Source organism: Netta rufina, assembly GCF_964035555.1.
Source record: "Netta rufina genome assembly, chromosome: 1".
Lineage (NCBI taxonomy): Eukaryota > Metazoa > Chordata > Aves > Anseriformes > Anatidae > Netta > Netta rufina.
The window spans coordinates 24,031,552-24,047,917 of record NC_140123.1 but is presented as its reverse complement, the minus strand read 5'-3'; the positions used below and the strand labels follow the sequence as shown (position 1 = coordinate 24,047,917).

Here is a 16,366-nt window from a genome sequence, read left to right as displayed (position 1 = left end):
ACCTGAACATCTATCCCAACACACTGTTTTTAGGTTATTTTCAATGTAAGCCTCATTCCTCTGGTAAAGACACCTCCTTCTCCCTGCACCGCCCCCACCCATCCTGCTCTGAATGACATGCTATGTAATAGCCTATCCCGAATAATGCTGTAGTAAATTACTTGCGACTGTGAGTCCTTTATGTGTCATTTTACTGTTGAAAGAATATGAGACTGGCATCTCATGGTTTTACTCATTTTAAGAGGTCTCTTTAACATAAGGACAGATTTTATCTAAATAAATCAATTTTACAGGGAGATTTCAGCCACTGGATTTGTAGTAAGAAAGAACTTTTTATTTATGACATTGGAGAGACCACAGCTGGGAATGCACCCCTTAATAGAGTCAGACAGATGGATTCTGACAAGTCTGTGAACTATTCACGCTCTTTTCTAGCAAATATTTTGCAGCAATCCCAACTTGCAAATGCTACTTCAGAAACAAATATGGGGCTCTCTGTCTCAAAGTGCAAAACAAAAGAGCGACAAGTGACTTTAGAATACTGTGGATCGAATACCTATGTGGTATCCTCATGAAATTTAGGAAGGAGTGCTTTTAGTGGACGGTAGTTATGCCTCGATGGTAAATGAAAGTATTAGAAGGATTGTATTTTTGTAGATGTAATGACGTTAGGATTTTCAGCAAAGGCTGGCACCACTTTTTTGGCGAAACAAAAGTATTTTCAATTTGTAGAATATTTGTCCATTTGTGTTTTCACTGAAATAGAGTAAATGCACATCTTCAGAATAGCTGCCTCAGTAAAGCAGCAGAAATAGAAGAAAATGATACATCATGGGCAAGTACTAAAGGAGGTGGAAGTTACAAGAAAACTGAAGGGAGGAGTATTTCTGTGCAGTGTTGTTGCTACCCACTCAGATCACGTATCTTTGAGTAGGACCAGTGCCTGGCATGCATTATTCCTCTTCAATTTTTAAACTTGAATTTGTAGTTTTAAAATCTTACCGAACACGGCTGTATTTCTCACATCGTAGGAGGGTAAAAATGACAGCTGCTTCTTTTTTTCTACATAATTTATTACTTCATTCACCTTTACCATATCTTCTATTACTTTTCTCAATTGAGATTTTCAAAACCTCATAATAGCCTTGAGCCCATCAGCTCTCTTTGAACAGACTGGGAAATTGCATAGCCAAACAGACACAGCCAGCTTTCAAAATGTCAGTAATCTTCATTAACATACGTAATTGGACGTGGACGTATGTAGCCTGAACCTCTGGACCTGCCACGTGGTGAGGTGGTTGGGGTTTTGCCCAACATCTTTCCTGGGAAGAACTCTTACAGCTTTCTTATCAGTTAAAAAGTTGAACCTTTTATATATATATATTTTTTTTTTTTTTTGCCAGTTACACTAACAAAAATATACAGCAAGCTCTCCAAACCCAGCAGGAACACTCTGGAGGCTGTTGTAAGGATGGCTTCCGTCATCATGACTTGACTCACTCTGTCACTTGATGAAAATTAAGAAACATTAGTTCCTAGAAAGCCAGAAGCACAGAGTTTTACATCAGCATGACAAATATGCATTTTGGTAATTACATTCGCTCCCTCTATATGTCCCTAAAAATTCCAAATGCTTTTATCTCTGAATGAGTTTGATTCTTATAATTTGATTATGGCCTTAATTCAGCAGAGCAGTTACCTAGTATGTAAGGTTAAACAGAGTTAAGTGTTCAATTATCTGGACTCATCCGTTTTGTTACACTTAACCTCTAAACCAACAGCATATTCTTTTTAAAAATGGTATGTGTGAATTCAGTGTGGTAGGATGCATTCATCAGAAACTGGAAGGTACCAGAACATCCATATTTCTGATGTATCGTAAAGCAGAGGCTACTGTAGCTAATCTGATTCAAATGGAGATCAAATAAATTCCAGAATCTAGGTTAGAAAAGACACCACCAGGTAAAATTGACTCTGCAGCATCTGCTTTGTTTTATACAAAACCATAAAATACGTAATTACGGAACTGCCAGAGCTGCCTTCTTTTGAAGGCATCCTAAACAACAAGGACATCAGGACAAGTGTTTATCAGGCCAAGGCAGATAGATTAATTGTGGCATGGCAGCCTTCTAAAGAAGCAGTTTCATAGGGATTATAAAACAGCTGGGACGAATTGTAGGTGGGAACACCAGGATCCACAGAGCTGCTGTAAATCTCTGGATTCTAGGTCACGGCAGAGGCTACAGCACAGAGCACTCGCTCCTTCACCCCTTCTTGTTGCTTTCTCTTAAGGCTCGTGGCTTTTAGAGGGCTGCAACGATTATCTCCTCTTTATGGAGGGGATCAGTTGGTGCAAATGCTAGGGATCCTGAAACCGGGAAGCCAGTTTATTGCTGTGACAGATCAAGCAACATATGGAAGGAAACAAGACTTTCTCCAGAGACAGATTAAGTTTTTGCCAAGGCATTTTATTGAAATTTTGGAAAATAAACAGGTCATTAATTGGGTCCAGATTTAGCTACTGCAAATAGTGCAAAGATGTTGCAAACCAGATGCTTTCCCCTATTTGTTTTTACAGCCCTTTCTATTTGTGGATGCTCTTATTTAATGGCTTGTTTCTCTAATGGAGGGCATTGTTTTACACCGGACGTCTCGTCTCTCAATTATTTTTGCCAGTAGATGCCTGAGTAAAATATATATGTCCACAGTGTTTTGGGGGGAAAAAACAGTCAGCAGTAAGCCAATAAGTAGGAAATAATTAGGAGGAAGCTGTGGAATATGGTGGTTTTTATAAAGTCTACATAATTTTTTCCTGGATTCCTCGGCATGTAGCAGTTTTGAGCCTTTGTCTCTGCAAACAGCTTCCTGAGACTTGGCGTGCCAGCGGCGGTGTGACTGCAGCCCACACCAGCATCTCACGGGCTTTTCTGAGAAGTGTGGCACAGGCACTGAGGTACTTGCCAGCCCTGGTGCAGCGCGGTTTCCTAGCCAGATCTCCGGATCAAGGCTGGCTCCCCAAAGGGGAAGGCAGCAGCCGTGCTTCCTTTCCCACTTCGGTTTCATTTTGTCCCTGGAGTAGAGGCATTGCATTGTGCTCAATCCACACAGCGTGATTCATGTAATAAATATCACAGAGGGTGAGAGTCACCTGCCCTGGCTGAAGGCAGCAAGCACAGTGGGGATGCCTTCTGAAGGCACTGAGCTGGTCGCACTGGGTCCTTTGCAGTCAAGACAGAAATGGGGACCTCCCAGAGCAAGTCCTGCCATCCTGAAGTGGTTGTCGCAGGCAAATGGGGTGAATTGCCCTCTGGGGGTGCTTGTTTCCCTCCACAATCCCAGCCAAGTGACAGCACCGAAGACACCTCCATAGCACTGAAAAGCTCTCTGTTCACCTGCCACCTGAGGGCATTTGATATGGAAATCGGTGAGACGCTAGCATCGCAGGAGTATAATTTTAGGGATTGTTGCACGCAGCATCTCTGGCTTCGTTTGGAGATACCTGCTCGAGTAAGCGAGGCAGCAGAACGAGCTGATGAGGTGCCTGGGACTTCAGTGGCCCTTTAAGTTAGTAACGAGAGCTGCATAATTTTATTTTTACTCCTGACTGGTTCATCTAAGCAACAAGAGCAACAGCCATATGGATTTTTAGATTTTTTACTGCATGTTTTAAAGTGCATTTTGGAGCTCACTTTCCAAACTATTGTTTAGTTATCCGATGTGTGAATATTTGTTGCACTTGGTATGGTCTCTCAGCCTGAGGTAGGTGCCCTGTTCTTCACAGTAGGTGCTAGTAGAGACTTAAGAAAGAGTAGAAGGCCGTGGCAAGTTTATGGTATGAGCTCCTAGCTTGCAGGGTGCAGTGAATAGTTCTTTGCTGCTGTTGTTAACGAGGCTGCCAATTAGGAACAAAGTAAGAGGGAGGTTTACAACGTGACCGTGCACTTCCTAGCCGAGCTACACCTAAGCTGGTGAGACACTGAGTCTGTTTCCCGTTTGTAATCTCTTGGAAACGTGTAATCCTTCACATCACAATTACTATTTTAAAAAAGTTATTTTCAAGTCATTCACAGGTGCCTCCCTGTCACGTGGACTTTCACTGGTCTGAGCAAAGGAGGAGCAAAGTTTATTTTAAAAGCAGTACGGGTTTATTAGTGGTTTGGAAGCAAAACGTTCAGAACGCTCTTTGGTTTTAATTTATGGTACAACCTATTATCTTTGGTAGCATATTATGAAACAGTGAGTGTGTTATTTGTCATAAGTTCCACGGGACATAAGAGGGGGAAAATAAAGACCGAAGTACCTGAATCGCTGGTTCATTCTTTTGCAATCTGAGTGTACCGTACATAGAAAGAACATGAAAGCCAGTTCTCTTCTACACCAGCACAAGTCCTGAACAACTAGAGGGTGATCGGTGGTTTCTGGTTTGGTGTAAAAGACCTCCGCAGCAGAATGATCCTTCGGGTTCCACTTTTAGCTTAAATTCATGTCTTTGTAGCATTTGCCTGTCAAGAGGGAAAATAAATAAATAATCAGCAAACGTCAACGGGACCAACCTTTTTGAGAGGTCAGGTGCAACTTCAGTTCTGCAATTTTTAGTTGCCCAATTTGAGGTACTTCAAAGAGGTCTTATGCTCTGACGCCCTGAAAGTCAGAGCTTTGCGAGTGTCATGGAAAATCGACCCAAGATGAGTAGTTCCTTTTGAAGGTTTTGGCCAAGGAATTTTTCCAGTAAAACTACATTCCATAAACATGGAGCAACACCTTAAGTAGACAACAACAAATGAGGAACACTGCGGGTTTGATTTGAAAGAGAGCTGTATTTTCAGAAAGTGGGTCGGGGAGGAAGCCTGGTAGAGAGGGACTTGAGAGGGTGCCAGGACAAACAGAGGGTAGACGGCAATATTTTCATCACACTGGAATCGAGATAGTAAAAGAGAAATTTGCTGCTGGGATGGAGCTTATCAACCAGCTCTCTTGGTCTACGTATTTTGAACAGAGGGGGAATCAACAGAGGAGAAGAAGTCTTGGTAAGTGGCTGCTGGAGGAGGGGGGAAGGATGCGCAGGTAGGTGCAGGGTTAGAGAGGGGAGAGGTGGAAAAAGAAAATGTGCTGCAGGGCAGTACAGCTGACACGGGACGCTGCGGGGGGAGAGCAATTCATGCAATTTGCATTGCTGCAGCACGTCGGGCTCTGGGCTCTCCCCGGTCCTTCCTACTCACCGAAAGCATTTTCCAGAGCCAGGCTGTGGGGAAGGAGAGGAGCAGGCTACGTGCTCTTTCTCAGGAGAAGCAGCGTGGTGGCTGGCAGGGGAGCCTTGTGAAGCCCTCTCCTCTGCATGGCTCCAGCTGTTTGGCAGGCTTCCACTCTGTAAAAAAAAAAAAACACCTGCAGCTTGTTGGCCAGGATGACTTTATCCAGTTAGATAAATGAGCTCTACGGTGTCCATACAGTGCATTGCAAACTGTGAGTGAGGGGAAAAATAAATAAATAAATACAGGTTAAAGAAATGGAAAGTTTGAGTTGTGCACAGCACAGTTGGCTGCAGGCAGGCAGAAAATCCTGATGAGTTGACTTGCCCAATTCATGAATATCTGTTTACGTTTTAAACCGTTCCACTGCTGATTTATGGTGGAAAGTCTGCCAGGGCTTATTTTTTCTTTCTTAGCAGAAAAATACTTATAACTTTATGATACTCCTAAAACTCCTGATATTAAAAAATAATTATTACTTGGGATTAAAAGCCAAGGGGAGCATGAATTCTGTTTCAGACATACAGGGAAACTAATATACTCTTAAGAGCAATTGATATAGATTACACTAATTTCTAGCTCTGGGGGAGGGATAAGCGATACATGCATGTCCCCTATTTTCCCTAGCTCCTGTATTTGTGATGATGCCATTTAGGCACCAGGATGGCAAAAATTCTGCAGCCAGCTTCAGTGTCATGCTGGGGAGTAGTGACCAAATTCACTGCTCGTCCATATTCCGTTCTGTGCAGGACCTTTCCTTTGGTGCTGGGATACTCAAAGGAGTAATCAGGGGCAAGGAGGAAAACATCATGCACACCCTGGTCTTTGGGGCACATGGCACATGTATGGACTTCAGCTTTGTGCTGGATTCAGTGCCCTCACTCACCTTTGGAGCAGCAGCACGGGACTGCCACGCATCTGGCCAGGGATGGTGGCAGCCACGAGGCTGAAGTCAGCTTGGTTCATTAGGGAGATGGGAGAGGTGGAGGCAGAAACAGTGGCTTCTGCAGAGCACCTCCGTGTGTGCCTGGCTGCTGTCCAGCAGCAGAGCCAAGACCCGGCATTGTGCTTGGTGCATTTGCTTTGTAGAGCCGCCTGTGCAAACACATCCTCTGTGTTACGCAGCGTTCATAATACCCAATAGCATGCGTTTAATAATATATTGGGAAATCTTTGTCATGCTGCAAGTTTAGGCAATAAGCATCTCGTCGGAAGGAACACACTACAGGTATAGGGCCATTTTCAAGGGTATTTACTTTCTCCTTAGCTGATTCTAGTGCCACTGGAATTCCACCTGCCTCCAGGGAACTAATGTTGCTTATAAGGAAGATAAAAGTGCCTACAAACCTATACATATGTTTTTTATATTATTATTATTATTTGTTTTTGTTACATATAGATATCAAAGCAAGGCAAAGATTACTGTTATCAGTTAGGAAATTGGTATGGAGACAGGTTATAGGACTTCCCCACAGTCTTACAGCAGGTCATTGCCCGATCAGCCTGCCTCATTGGACCCAAGAGCGAAGCATGGATATTAATGGTTTCAAAGAGCCTGGAGATTTTCTGGACAAAATCACCTTCAAGCTCCCATGCACCAATCCCATAAGTTTAAGATAGGGTTGCCAGGTGCTGTTCTGTGTTCTGGTTTTGTGTTTTTCTTGTTTGCTTGTTGCTTTTTTTTTGTCAAAATCTAACTTTAGCATTCTCCCTCTAGCACAGAGAGATGAAAAAAAAAATCCTCGCTCAAAACCAAATCAAAACCTGAAGCTGTTCTCTTTTTTTTTCACTACCGTGGTCCTGGACTCCTGTTGAAAAGAAAATAAATAGGGAAGAGGCCTCACACGAAGCCTGCGCGGGCACGAGCCTTCAGCTGGGGCAGGAATGTTTGCCCGTGGTTCAGTGACACCAGCAGCAGGTCTGGGTAGGGATTTACAATGTATTTGGATAGCATAAGAGACTAAGTTTATCTAAACACTTTCTTACCTTATCACTGTGTTATCCAAACACTTTGTTAGTGAGACGGGGAGATTAGAATGTGTGTTAGCCCACCACTACTTAAGTACATTTACACAGTTCCTGTGGGTTTAGGTTTAGGAACTTGTCTATAGATTTAACAGATGGAGTTGCACGAAGGGTATGGAAACTGCTAGCTCTTTCCCCTGATAATGCTCTTTAAAAGCTTTGGAAAAGAAGGCCTATCACCTGAAATGTCTTCCTCTCTTCTGACCTCTATTTTGAACTCTCTTTATTATCCAGCTCTTTTTTTTTTTTTTTAATTTACTGTTGAGAAACACCATCTTTAGGGACTTCACACCACAGGATGCTGGCTATTCTTGGCTAGATCCAGACATAAAGTAGGCACATAAATAGTTCAGCTAAGGCCAGAGGAGCCTATATTCATACACTGGCGTGCTTTGACTGAGAAAAAATGCTATGTTTAAAAGTGAACAGGAATGAGACCATAGAGCTGAAATTAGCAGCCAGACACTGGACAAAACAACCAAGCAATTACATGACCCGACCCACCGGCCAGGGGCTCCTGGTGCCCTCCAGCCCCCTGGGAGAGCAGAGGCAACAGGAGGGCCACGTCCCCTGAGACCTCCTTCGTGGTCAGCAGGCTCCGACTGCACGGCTCGGGCAGATGTGGCAAGAGGGCACGGAGAGGGGGTGGCCGAGGAAGCCTGGCTACTCCTCAGGCTGCAGCCACAGACCACAGCAGTGGTAATTTTGATGCATTTACGAACTGGTTAGTGGGCGGTCAGTGCTATTTTGGGAGATCTGTAAGGCCAGGGTAAGCACAGGGTTATAGTGTGTGCGTTGTCGTTTCCGTGTGGCTCCTGAGCCACCAGACAGGGTTTTGTACATGTGGCCCCCGATGGTATTTTCTTTCAGGAATTTACCTGATCTGCTTTTGAACTCTTCCCACTTCTGGCAGCCGCAGCATCCTCTAGCAGTGACTTCCAGAGTTCAGCTATGCGTAATACGAAAGAATATTGAAGAGTAATTCTTCAGTTCTTCAACAGAAAGGAGTTTGGCTCATCTCAGTCCTGCCCCACGATCAGTTCACTTCACTGAAAGGAAAGACCCCAGCAGTACTGGGGGGGGCAGACCTTAATACCATAATACCATAATGATGTCTGTTGTTTTGCTCTCAATTACTTCTAAAAATTTTTAAATCCTCTTTGCTTTTTTGTTTCCTGCTGAACACGTGTATTGGATTTTCATAAACCTGTCCAAGATCTATTTCCTCGGTGATAACAGATCCGTTAAATCCCATCATTGTGCGCAGTGCGCTGTGTACCTGTAGGGTGGTTTTTCCCCAGTACATTTATCAACACTTAAAAGCTACAATTTTAATGCCTTCTCGATCAATATCATAAGAACCGTCAATGTTTCCAGTGTTTCTGTTTTGACTTCCAGGCTAATTTAGCATCATCTCTACATTCTGCATTTTGCCACCTCACTACTCAGTCCCCTTGAGAAATAAATCCTGTGTGGATGGTGGACGGCACAGGTTCCCCTCCTTGTCTCAGGGGCAGTCTGCTGGCTCCCTTGCACCACTATGACAGTGGAATATTTATGGCCACCTTTGTTTCCTGTCATTAAGCTGCAAGTGGCCTTTTCCTTCTGTATCTGATGCCTGAGCTTGTTTATGATCTCTTGGTTGTGGGTCTTGGTGGAGCCTTTCAAAATCTCTTAACAGGTTTTGGGCATGACTTACTGCTAGAAAACATGCTGATTTTTCCCAGTTTCTTCCAGCTCTCCCTCCACAGACTACTGAATTTGGTTCCTTAAATTCCCCTGTGAGGCCCTTTTGGAAAATCATATTGCTACTTTCCATGTCTCTGTTGGGAGGTGATCCTAAGCCATGGGCCAGACCTCACAGGTGACTGGGCGGCCATTTTGTATCCGAGCTCCCTTAGGACTGTGGTGCAGCCTACTCCATCCCGTGGATTTGTTACCTTTCAGTTTATTATCTGACATCCCTGAGCTCCTCTAAGGGGGTACTGATGTGAGGAATTGCCTCAGCTTTTCTGCTATGACCCTCATCTCAGCTTTTTACGTGTGTCTTTATTGCTGCAAACCAGCTTTGGTGGTGGATGGGGCGGTTGACACTCTTTTCTCCTTGGCATCCCTTGTACCCACGAACACATTCCTGTTGTGCAAAGCTTGCATATAATTTCTAATCCTCAGCTTGTATTGGAGCTGCCTTCGGTGGTTTGGCGAGGCCACAAATGCTTTTGTAATCAGGAGGTATGTTTTATACTGGGACTATCCCCTGAACATGTGGGTCTTAAAATGCAAATGTGTAATCCTCTGGTGCTGGAGCTGGGGCGCTAGAGCTTACGAAGAGGATGTAATGTACTATTCAGAAGCCTCTTTTCCTGATTTGAAGTTTATCAGGGCTGTCTGTAAGCCTGCCTTTCATGCATAAGGAACAGGCTTGCTTAGTGCTCATTTTTTAAAACCCGCTATCAGGCAGTTCACATAGCAGCTGCCTTGCCTCCAAAACACTTTGGTATCAGGCTTTCCAATTAGACAGCTCTCTGTTGCAATGCTCTGCTGTTATGAGCTCTTTCCATCCTGCTTCCCAGCAATGTTGAAATCTGGCCTGAACTATTTTCCTTTTGCCCCAGTCCAGTTGCTGGCAGCCCCTGTGTGCTGCAGAGCCCCGGGAAGGCATCCGGAGCACTGCCGAGACCTCTGGCTGCAGGCTGGAGTAATCCCAGCACGCAAACAAATGCCACAAAACATTTTTTTAAAACATTCAGGCGGTGAAGTTGTGCTTTTAAATGTCCCGGTCTAAGAGACAGGGTTCAAAACATGTGAGAGAAGAGAAAGTCTCATCATAAACATAGCTTTGGGCTCCCCATGTATGACTTTTTTCTCTTCCTGGGTTTGAGAAAGGAGGAATTGCCTGGTGTTAATGCCTTAGCTGCTGTGCAGGCAGCTGGAAGTGCAGGCATAGGGAAGAAATTGTGTCGGATATTTGAGTTTTAGCCAAAACCCAGCAACTGAAATATTCTCCTACCTGCAGAACTATAGAAGAGAGTTCAGAAATCAACAAGTTAACAGCAAATCCTTGATTTTGGATGGCTTCCTATAACTGCGTGTCATTAATGGGAATAACACCTGTGCCACTGCAGGGCTGGGAAGCGGTGTTGTTCTCATAGCACTCAGATGAAGAGAAGCCATCATGCTGCCATTTAATTTTAGATGTGCTATAAGCAGATAAGTGTAACTAACAATAAAAGGGAAATGGGTCTCGGCAGCGAGATCAAGCGACTGATTACTGTGTGAGAACGGCAGGTTAAATCCAAGCCCGAGAAACTCCACGTGGTGTTGGACATCATGGTCTCACAGTTCATAAGGAGAGATGCACTATAATGAGTAAGTGGTCCTGTTGTATGGCTGTGGGTACAAGGGGGAAAGTGCCGTTCATCTCAATGAACCTCACTCCAGTTGCCTCATGTCCATGTGAGCAATAATCTAAGGCCAGGGTGGAAACTGATACAGAAACCTGCACTGTCATTTTGCTCAGAAAAGCTGGGTGTAAGTCAGTTGTTCAGTACCAGATGTGATTCAGTGTTTCTAGGGCACACTGCATTCCTCTCCATCCCATAAGGGTACCCCACTCCCAGTGGAAGCAGATCTCAAGGGCCGCCTGCAATACTTTGGTATATATGAGTAGGCCTGGGGCAGGTTTTCCTGCAAATCGTTTCTACCCTTTTGCCATCACACCAAATGCAATTTCAGTGAGAGAAAGAGGCAGAGGACCAAAAAACAAATCGATGAGCAGAAAATCAAGTGTTGCATTCTGCCTCTGAAAGCATACACCAAAGAGTACACATCCCTGAGCTCTGCCATTTCTACTTAAACACAGTGCAGGTCTCCGTAATGCTGTGCTGTGTTCATAAGCCTTTAAGTAAAGCTTCCTGATCTTCCAGAACATCTCAGGATTCATCACATTTGTGTTTATTCCGTTACACATCTCACAGTGACACGCAGTTGCTGTATCGTAGACGTTCTGATTTAGCTAAGAACATTTTTATTTTTTATTTTTCTGAAGAAATCTCCATTCCCATGGATCAGCCGTGACACAGGAACTCGGGGACCAAGTTCCCATCCCAAGGGCCTTGCTGTTGTGGCCGGCAGCGATTTCATGTGTGTGCTCCAGGTCCCCTCCAGCCTTGGTAGAGCGTGTGAGGATGCTTTCATCTCTGAGTGCTTTTCGGAGAGGTGCATGAAGTTTGGTGCTGCTCTGCTAAGTATTCCAGCAGCAGTCTGTAAACGGAAACTGAAATATTAATTACCTCTCTTATATAACTCTTAAGAGCTTATGCTTCTGTAGTCCTTTTCATCCCAAAGGTTGGTGGCCAGAGGTGTTTTCTCACATGAATGACTTACTTACGCATTTCTGAAAATAAACAGGGAGTGACAGGACAGTCACCGAACAAGGAGACGGTCATTTTAAATGAAAGGAGGACTGCTTCTTTCCTCCACCGTGCACAAACTGAAGCACGGGAGCTTTCAAATGGGCGCTGCGAGAGCAGCTAGCTCTTGTTGCTTCTTGTTTTATTTGACTACTATGCAAGTGCTGGACTGCAGCCAAAGAATTCAGCCCCAGAGGAGGCAGCGCGGTGCCTGCAGCAGCCCTGCAGCTCTGACATCGGGGTTTTGACCCTGGTGTGCAGGAAGGAGGGGAAATTCATCACCTTGCTTCTAATTCTGCCCTTTGTGAGGGCTGAGAAGTGCTGCTCAGGGAGCCAGGAGGGCAGCTCGGAGGTGCCCCTTTACTTCCAGTGCCTACATGGGAGTGAGGCACTAGGGCTGCTGCATTGCTCTCTAATATACCATATAGCCAGGCTTGTTGAGGGCTCAGCCTTTGCTGCACTTGTTCCCCAGTCAGTACTGTACTTAGGCTCTTGCTCTGGCTTTTTTTTTTTTTTTCCTTTGGTCTGCCTTTTGAAGCATTACATTTCTGTTAAACTGGTTATGAGTCTCTAGAAGTACTGTAAGGAACAATGCGGAATCCCATTAGCTGAGGAAAAGTCTGTGCATTTTCCAGGAGAAAAAAGAAATCCCCATGAAAATTTAAATAGTGTGCTATGAAATGTTAATAATCGCTTCTTCCACTAGCAATAGCGTTTTATAAGTAGAATTAGATCAGAGGGCTGTAGATGAATCAAATAAGAATTTCCCTGCATAGTGACAAAGTCTCTTTGGATAAACACCGTGCATATCATTGACATTCAGGAGTCCCTGGGATATTTACTCTTCAAAAGACAGCAGAGGAGTGGCTGACAGGCTGACTTTCCCCAGGGTGCAGTGAGCTGGGTGGGAATGGTGAGCACCCTTTCCCTTGCCCCCCAGGCTCCCTCTGCTTGCCCCTGAGCAGCTCTCCTGCCTCTCTGCCCTGCACACTGCAGCGGGGATGAGATGGGCGATTCCCACTCCCAGCCGTGTCCTGTTTGGGGTGCAGACCCACACCCCGATGTATACGATGTTGTCTCGAGTTTGAAGTCGTCCCCCCTGACTGCACAGCCACGTCTGGAGCAGAAGACAGCAAGACACAGGACTGGGAGGCGGCAGTGGACGGTAATAACAGGTCCTGGAGGCTTTCTGTCTAGGGCATTCATTTTAAATGTCTAGCACCTGCAATTATAGTTCCCCATTTTATTGCACAGCAAAAGCCCCGTGTCTATTAGGAACAAAATCCATAACGCGCAATGAAAGCAAATTTCATCTCAGCAAAACCCTGCCCTAAGTTTTTTTTTTTTTTTTTTTTTTTTTTTTGCACAGAGCAACGTTTTAATAAATAATTGGGAATGAAACAACTGTCCTCTCTGCTTCCCAATAGGGTGGGGGTGATGTTTGCCCTGGCAAGGTGCAGGGGGTGGCTCACGGGTTGCTCCAGCAGCTGCTGAGAAGCGCCTGACTGCTCCCTGCCTGCAGGCACGTCCCAGCCGTGCCACCCCAGGGCCCTGCCCTGTCTGGGCTGTAGGAAGAAGGGATGCCGTGACTTCTTGTGGCTCTCACAGCAAGGTATGGGCAGTGTCATCACGGGTAGATCTGTGAAATCCATCCCCAGGGCTGCAAACTGGCTTTCCGTGTGCCGGTGGTGCTCATTTCAGACACCGTCTCCCATCACGAGGCACCCTGGCAAGATCCCGGCCCCATTAGAAATCAGCTCAGGGTAGGTGTGTACTGAGCCAAGATGCTGGTATTTTGAAATGTAATGGAAAATTAATCAACAGGCATACTAGTAGGGCATTTTCAGCGTTACTGTGTATATTTTTAAGCAGATTGGCTCCCTGTATGTTGATAAAAATTGCAACGCTCTGCTTATATTTGATTAAGTAAAGAAATGTCATGTTTTGCAAACTCGGTGGTTGATATGTAAGACTGAATAAAAAACAGATGCCCCTCTGTCTGTTCAAAAACAAAAGACATCACACTGAGGAACCAGAAGAAGCGAGCATCTCTCACTCTTTTTTCCCTTCTTCCTGGCTGGAGCTGGTTCTCAGTAACACTGATACTACGAGTTTTGGGTTTGTTTACTAACACCGAGTGCCTGCTGCTAAGGGTTTCCTGTTGTTTTGGTGAGTTTTGTGTTTCTTTTTTTTTTCATCGGAAGGGCTTCATTTGTTCCAGTGCTCGCTGTACTGTGTGGTTTTGGGGACTCAGACAGCCCAGCCCTAAACTGACTTTCCCTTGGCAGACACCGGTATGATTTTTAGAAAAGGAGCGAGGGCATCATCTCAGGAGATGACTCGACAGCTGCGTGGCGTGGAGGAGGAAAAGGTTTTCCCCAGCCCTGCATAACAAGGAGCTCTGCAGGCTAAAAGAGGTATTCCCAGATGCCTGGAGCCTTTCTTAATTTGGTTTCCGAAGCTGCCCCGCGCAGCTCTCCCATGCTTCGTAAGTGCAGAAGCACGTCGTAGCCTGCGGGACGGCGTGGGGCTGTGAGTGCTGGGCTGACTTTCTGTCCCTCTCCAGCACGCCGCACTTCCACCGGCTGCTCTCGGAGCGATTGGCCCTTGCAGATCATGTGGGAGAAGCAGGAATCCTGAGTTGTAGCTTTTGGCACTCCTTTTTCTTTTAAAGCGCTTGCTCTTTTCAGCTCCCTAGGGCTGGTTGCCTCCCTCCTTTCATTACCCTGATTATAATCTGGAGTAGCCACACGGGGAGACCGAAGGAGGGATTTTAAAGGAGCAGAGATGTTTAAGCAGGTGCCCAGGACATCAGGCACAGGCTGTTACTATCTCAACTCGGTGTCACCCGAGGGCCAGGAGATGTACTTGCGATTTGACCAGACGGTGAGGCGCCCTCCCTACAGGACGAGCAGGATTCTCGCACGTCACCAGCTCCTGACGAAGATTCAGCAAGGTGAGTGTCTGGCAGGAGCCCTCCCTAGCCAGCTGCCGTGGCAGGTCCCCGCTTTCGTAATCGAAGATGTTTTCATCCCTCAAATTCCAGCCCCTTTTTCCTCCCTGTTCTGCACTAATCCGGTTTGGGTCGGAGTTTGGAACAGTCATTCACAACTCGCTCTTTCTGCACATTGCACCTATGCACGTAGGCACGGAGAACCGAGAGACAACTGCTAGTGCCTGTTTAGCTATTTAACTATATAATCTTTTAATCATAAACTATGCAGGAGTTTTAGTGCTGAAGTTCGTCTTTTCCGAGCGGCACAGCAGCTACTGGCACCGGTACCTCTGCTCCGAGTGCTGCAGGTGAAAGCTGCCTGTAAGGCACAGAGAACAAATAGGTGATCAGCCAGGTAAAAACAAAGCACGAGCCCAGGGCGGCTGGAAGCTGCCAGCGGGGCTAACCCTCTCTGCAAACAAGCATGTGTAGCTGTCAGAGTGCTGGGAAACTTGTCACATGTCCCTGAGAATAATGGCTGACTTGGCTTTCTCTGATTGCTTATGCATTTATCTAGGCAGTCACTGCAGACGTATTGATTTTCTCGGAGTGTCTACAGGGCTGAAGCTAAATGCAGGTTGGCCTCAAGACAAATCCTCTGGCCTGTACATGCAATTGAAATTATCTTCAGAATGTTTAAAGCAAGTATAAAAAATAAAAGCCAACTGAACTAGTTTTTTTCCAGCTTAAAAAACAAATCAGTGAATAGTAGCATCCTGTTTGAATAACGCCAGTTTCCCAGATAGATGTGGTCCAGCCTACAGAAAAGAATATGCCGCATATTTGCCATCAAAAAAATAAAATCCTGAAGATAGCAATTTCTCAGTCACTGTCTTGTCAGTTTACAAAAAGGTCTTTGATTCTGCTAACTAGGGACAGTCACAGAGTTCACATCATTCACTGTCTCTACCTAGAAAATAGTAAATAAATTGGTGAGAGCTTCTGAACAGCAGCAGTTAAGCAGAGTGGCTATTCCTGTGTGTTGCTTTCAAGTAATATTCTGTGTATGTGTGGCTGTCAAACTCTCACAGAAGTACAGGGACGTAGTGATGAAACCTTTATTGTGTTTATAAAGAAAACAATACTTACTTCTTTGGCCAGCTTTTAAAAAAGATGAAGGAGATAGTTTCTGTGGCAATTAGGAAAACGCAGTTGTTTGCAGCGCGATCTCAGGAACTGGTCCTGTGTGAAGGATACTGGTCCTCTCTGCAGCTCTGATTTCAGGAAGGATATTATGTCATGCTCTGTACCCAGTGTACAGCTGGGGCTGAATGGAAAGGAAGGGTAATTCATTTCTCCTCAGATTTATTTGGAAGTGTTTTAGGCACGGTGTTAGAGCCAACTTCATTTTCGAGCAGCAGCTACTGATGAAGCTGTTCGACGCGCCTCCTTTGCCTGTCATGTGCTGCACAGCTTTCCCTCCTGGACCTTGTACGTCGCGGGCTATACAGGAGTTGTTCCACCGTGCAGATCTTCCCAAAACCTGTGACCGATGTGAAAGGCTGCAGTTGAGGCAGCAGTTAAAGTATGACATACACATACTCTGAAAATCAGGTCATTTCATAAAGCAGCCTTGGCTACGTCGTGCCATGGCAGAGATACTGGAATCCTGTAGTTAGCATTGGAAATGAAGGCAATAAATACTGCCATGGCTCAAGAGGCTGGGACAGATAGGAATTTTTGCA

At 45.3% G+C, this 16,366-nt stretch overlaps 1 protein-coding gene across 2 annotated transcripts in view; it reads left to right on the top strand.

Annotated features, from left to right (window-relative positions):
• The window catches only part of STARD13 (StAR related lipid transfer domain containing 13), a 221,867-nt gene that overhangs the window by 83,905 nt on the left and 121,596 nt on the right, over window positions 1–16,366 (top strand). The window contains exon 1 of one of the 2 annotated variants that reach the window (XM_084304218.1): window positions 14,072–14,642. The exons of the other annotated variant lie outside the window; for it this stretch is intronic. Coding sequence (XP_084160344.1) covers window positions 14,474–14,642 — 169 coding nt within the window. The 5' untranslated portion in view covers window positions 14,072–14,473. Of the gene's footprint in view, window positions 1–14,071; window positions 14,643–16,366 lie in introns of those variants that run through there. 2 annotated transcript variants of the gene reach the window in all.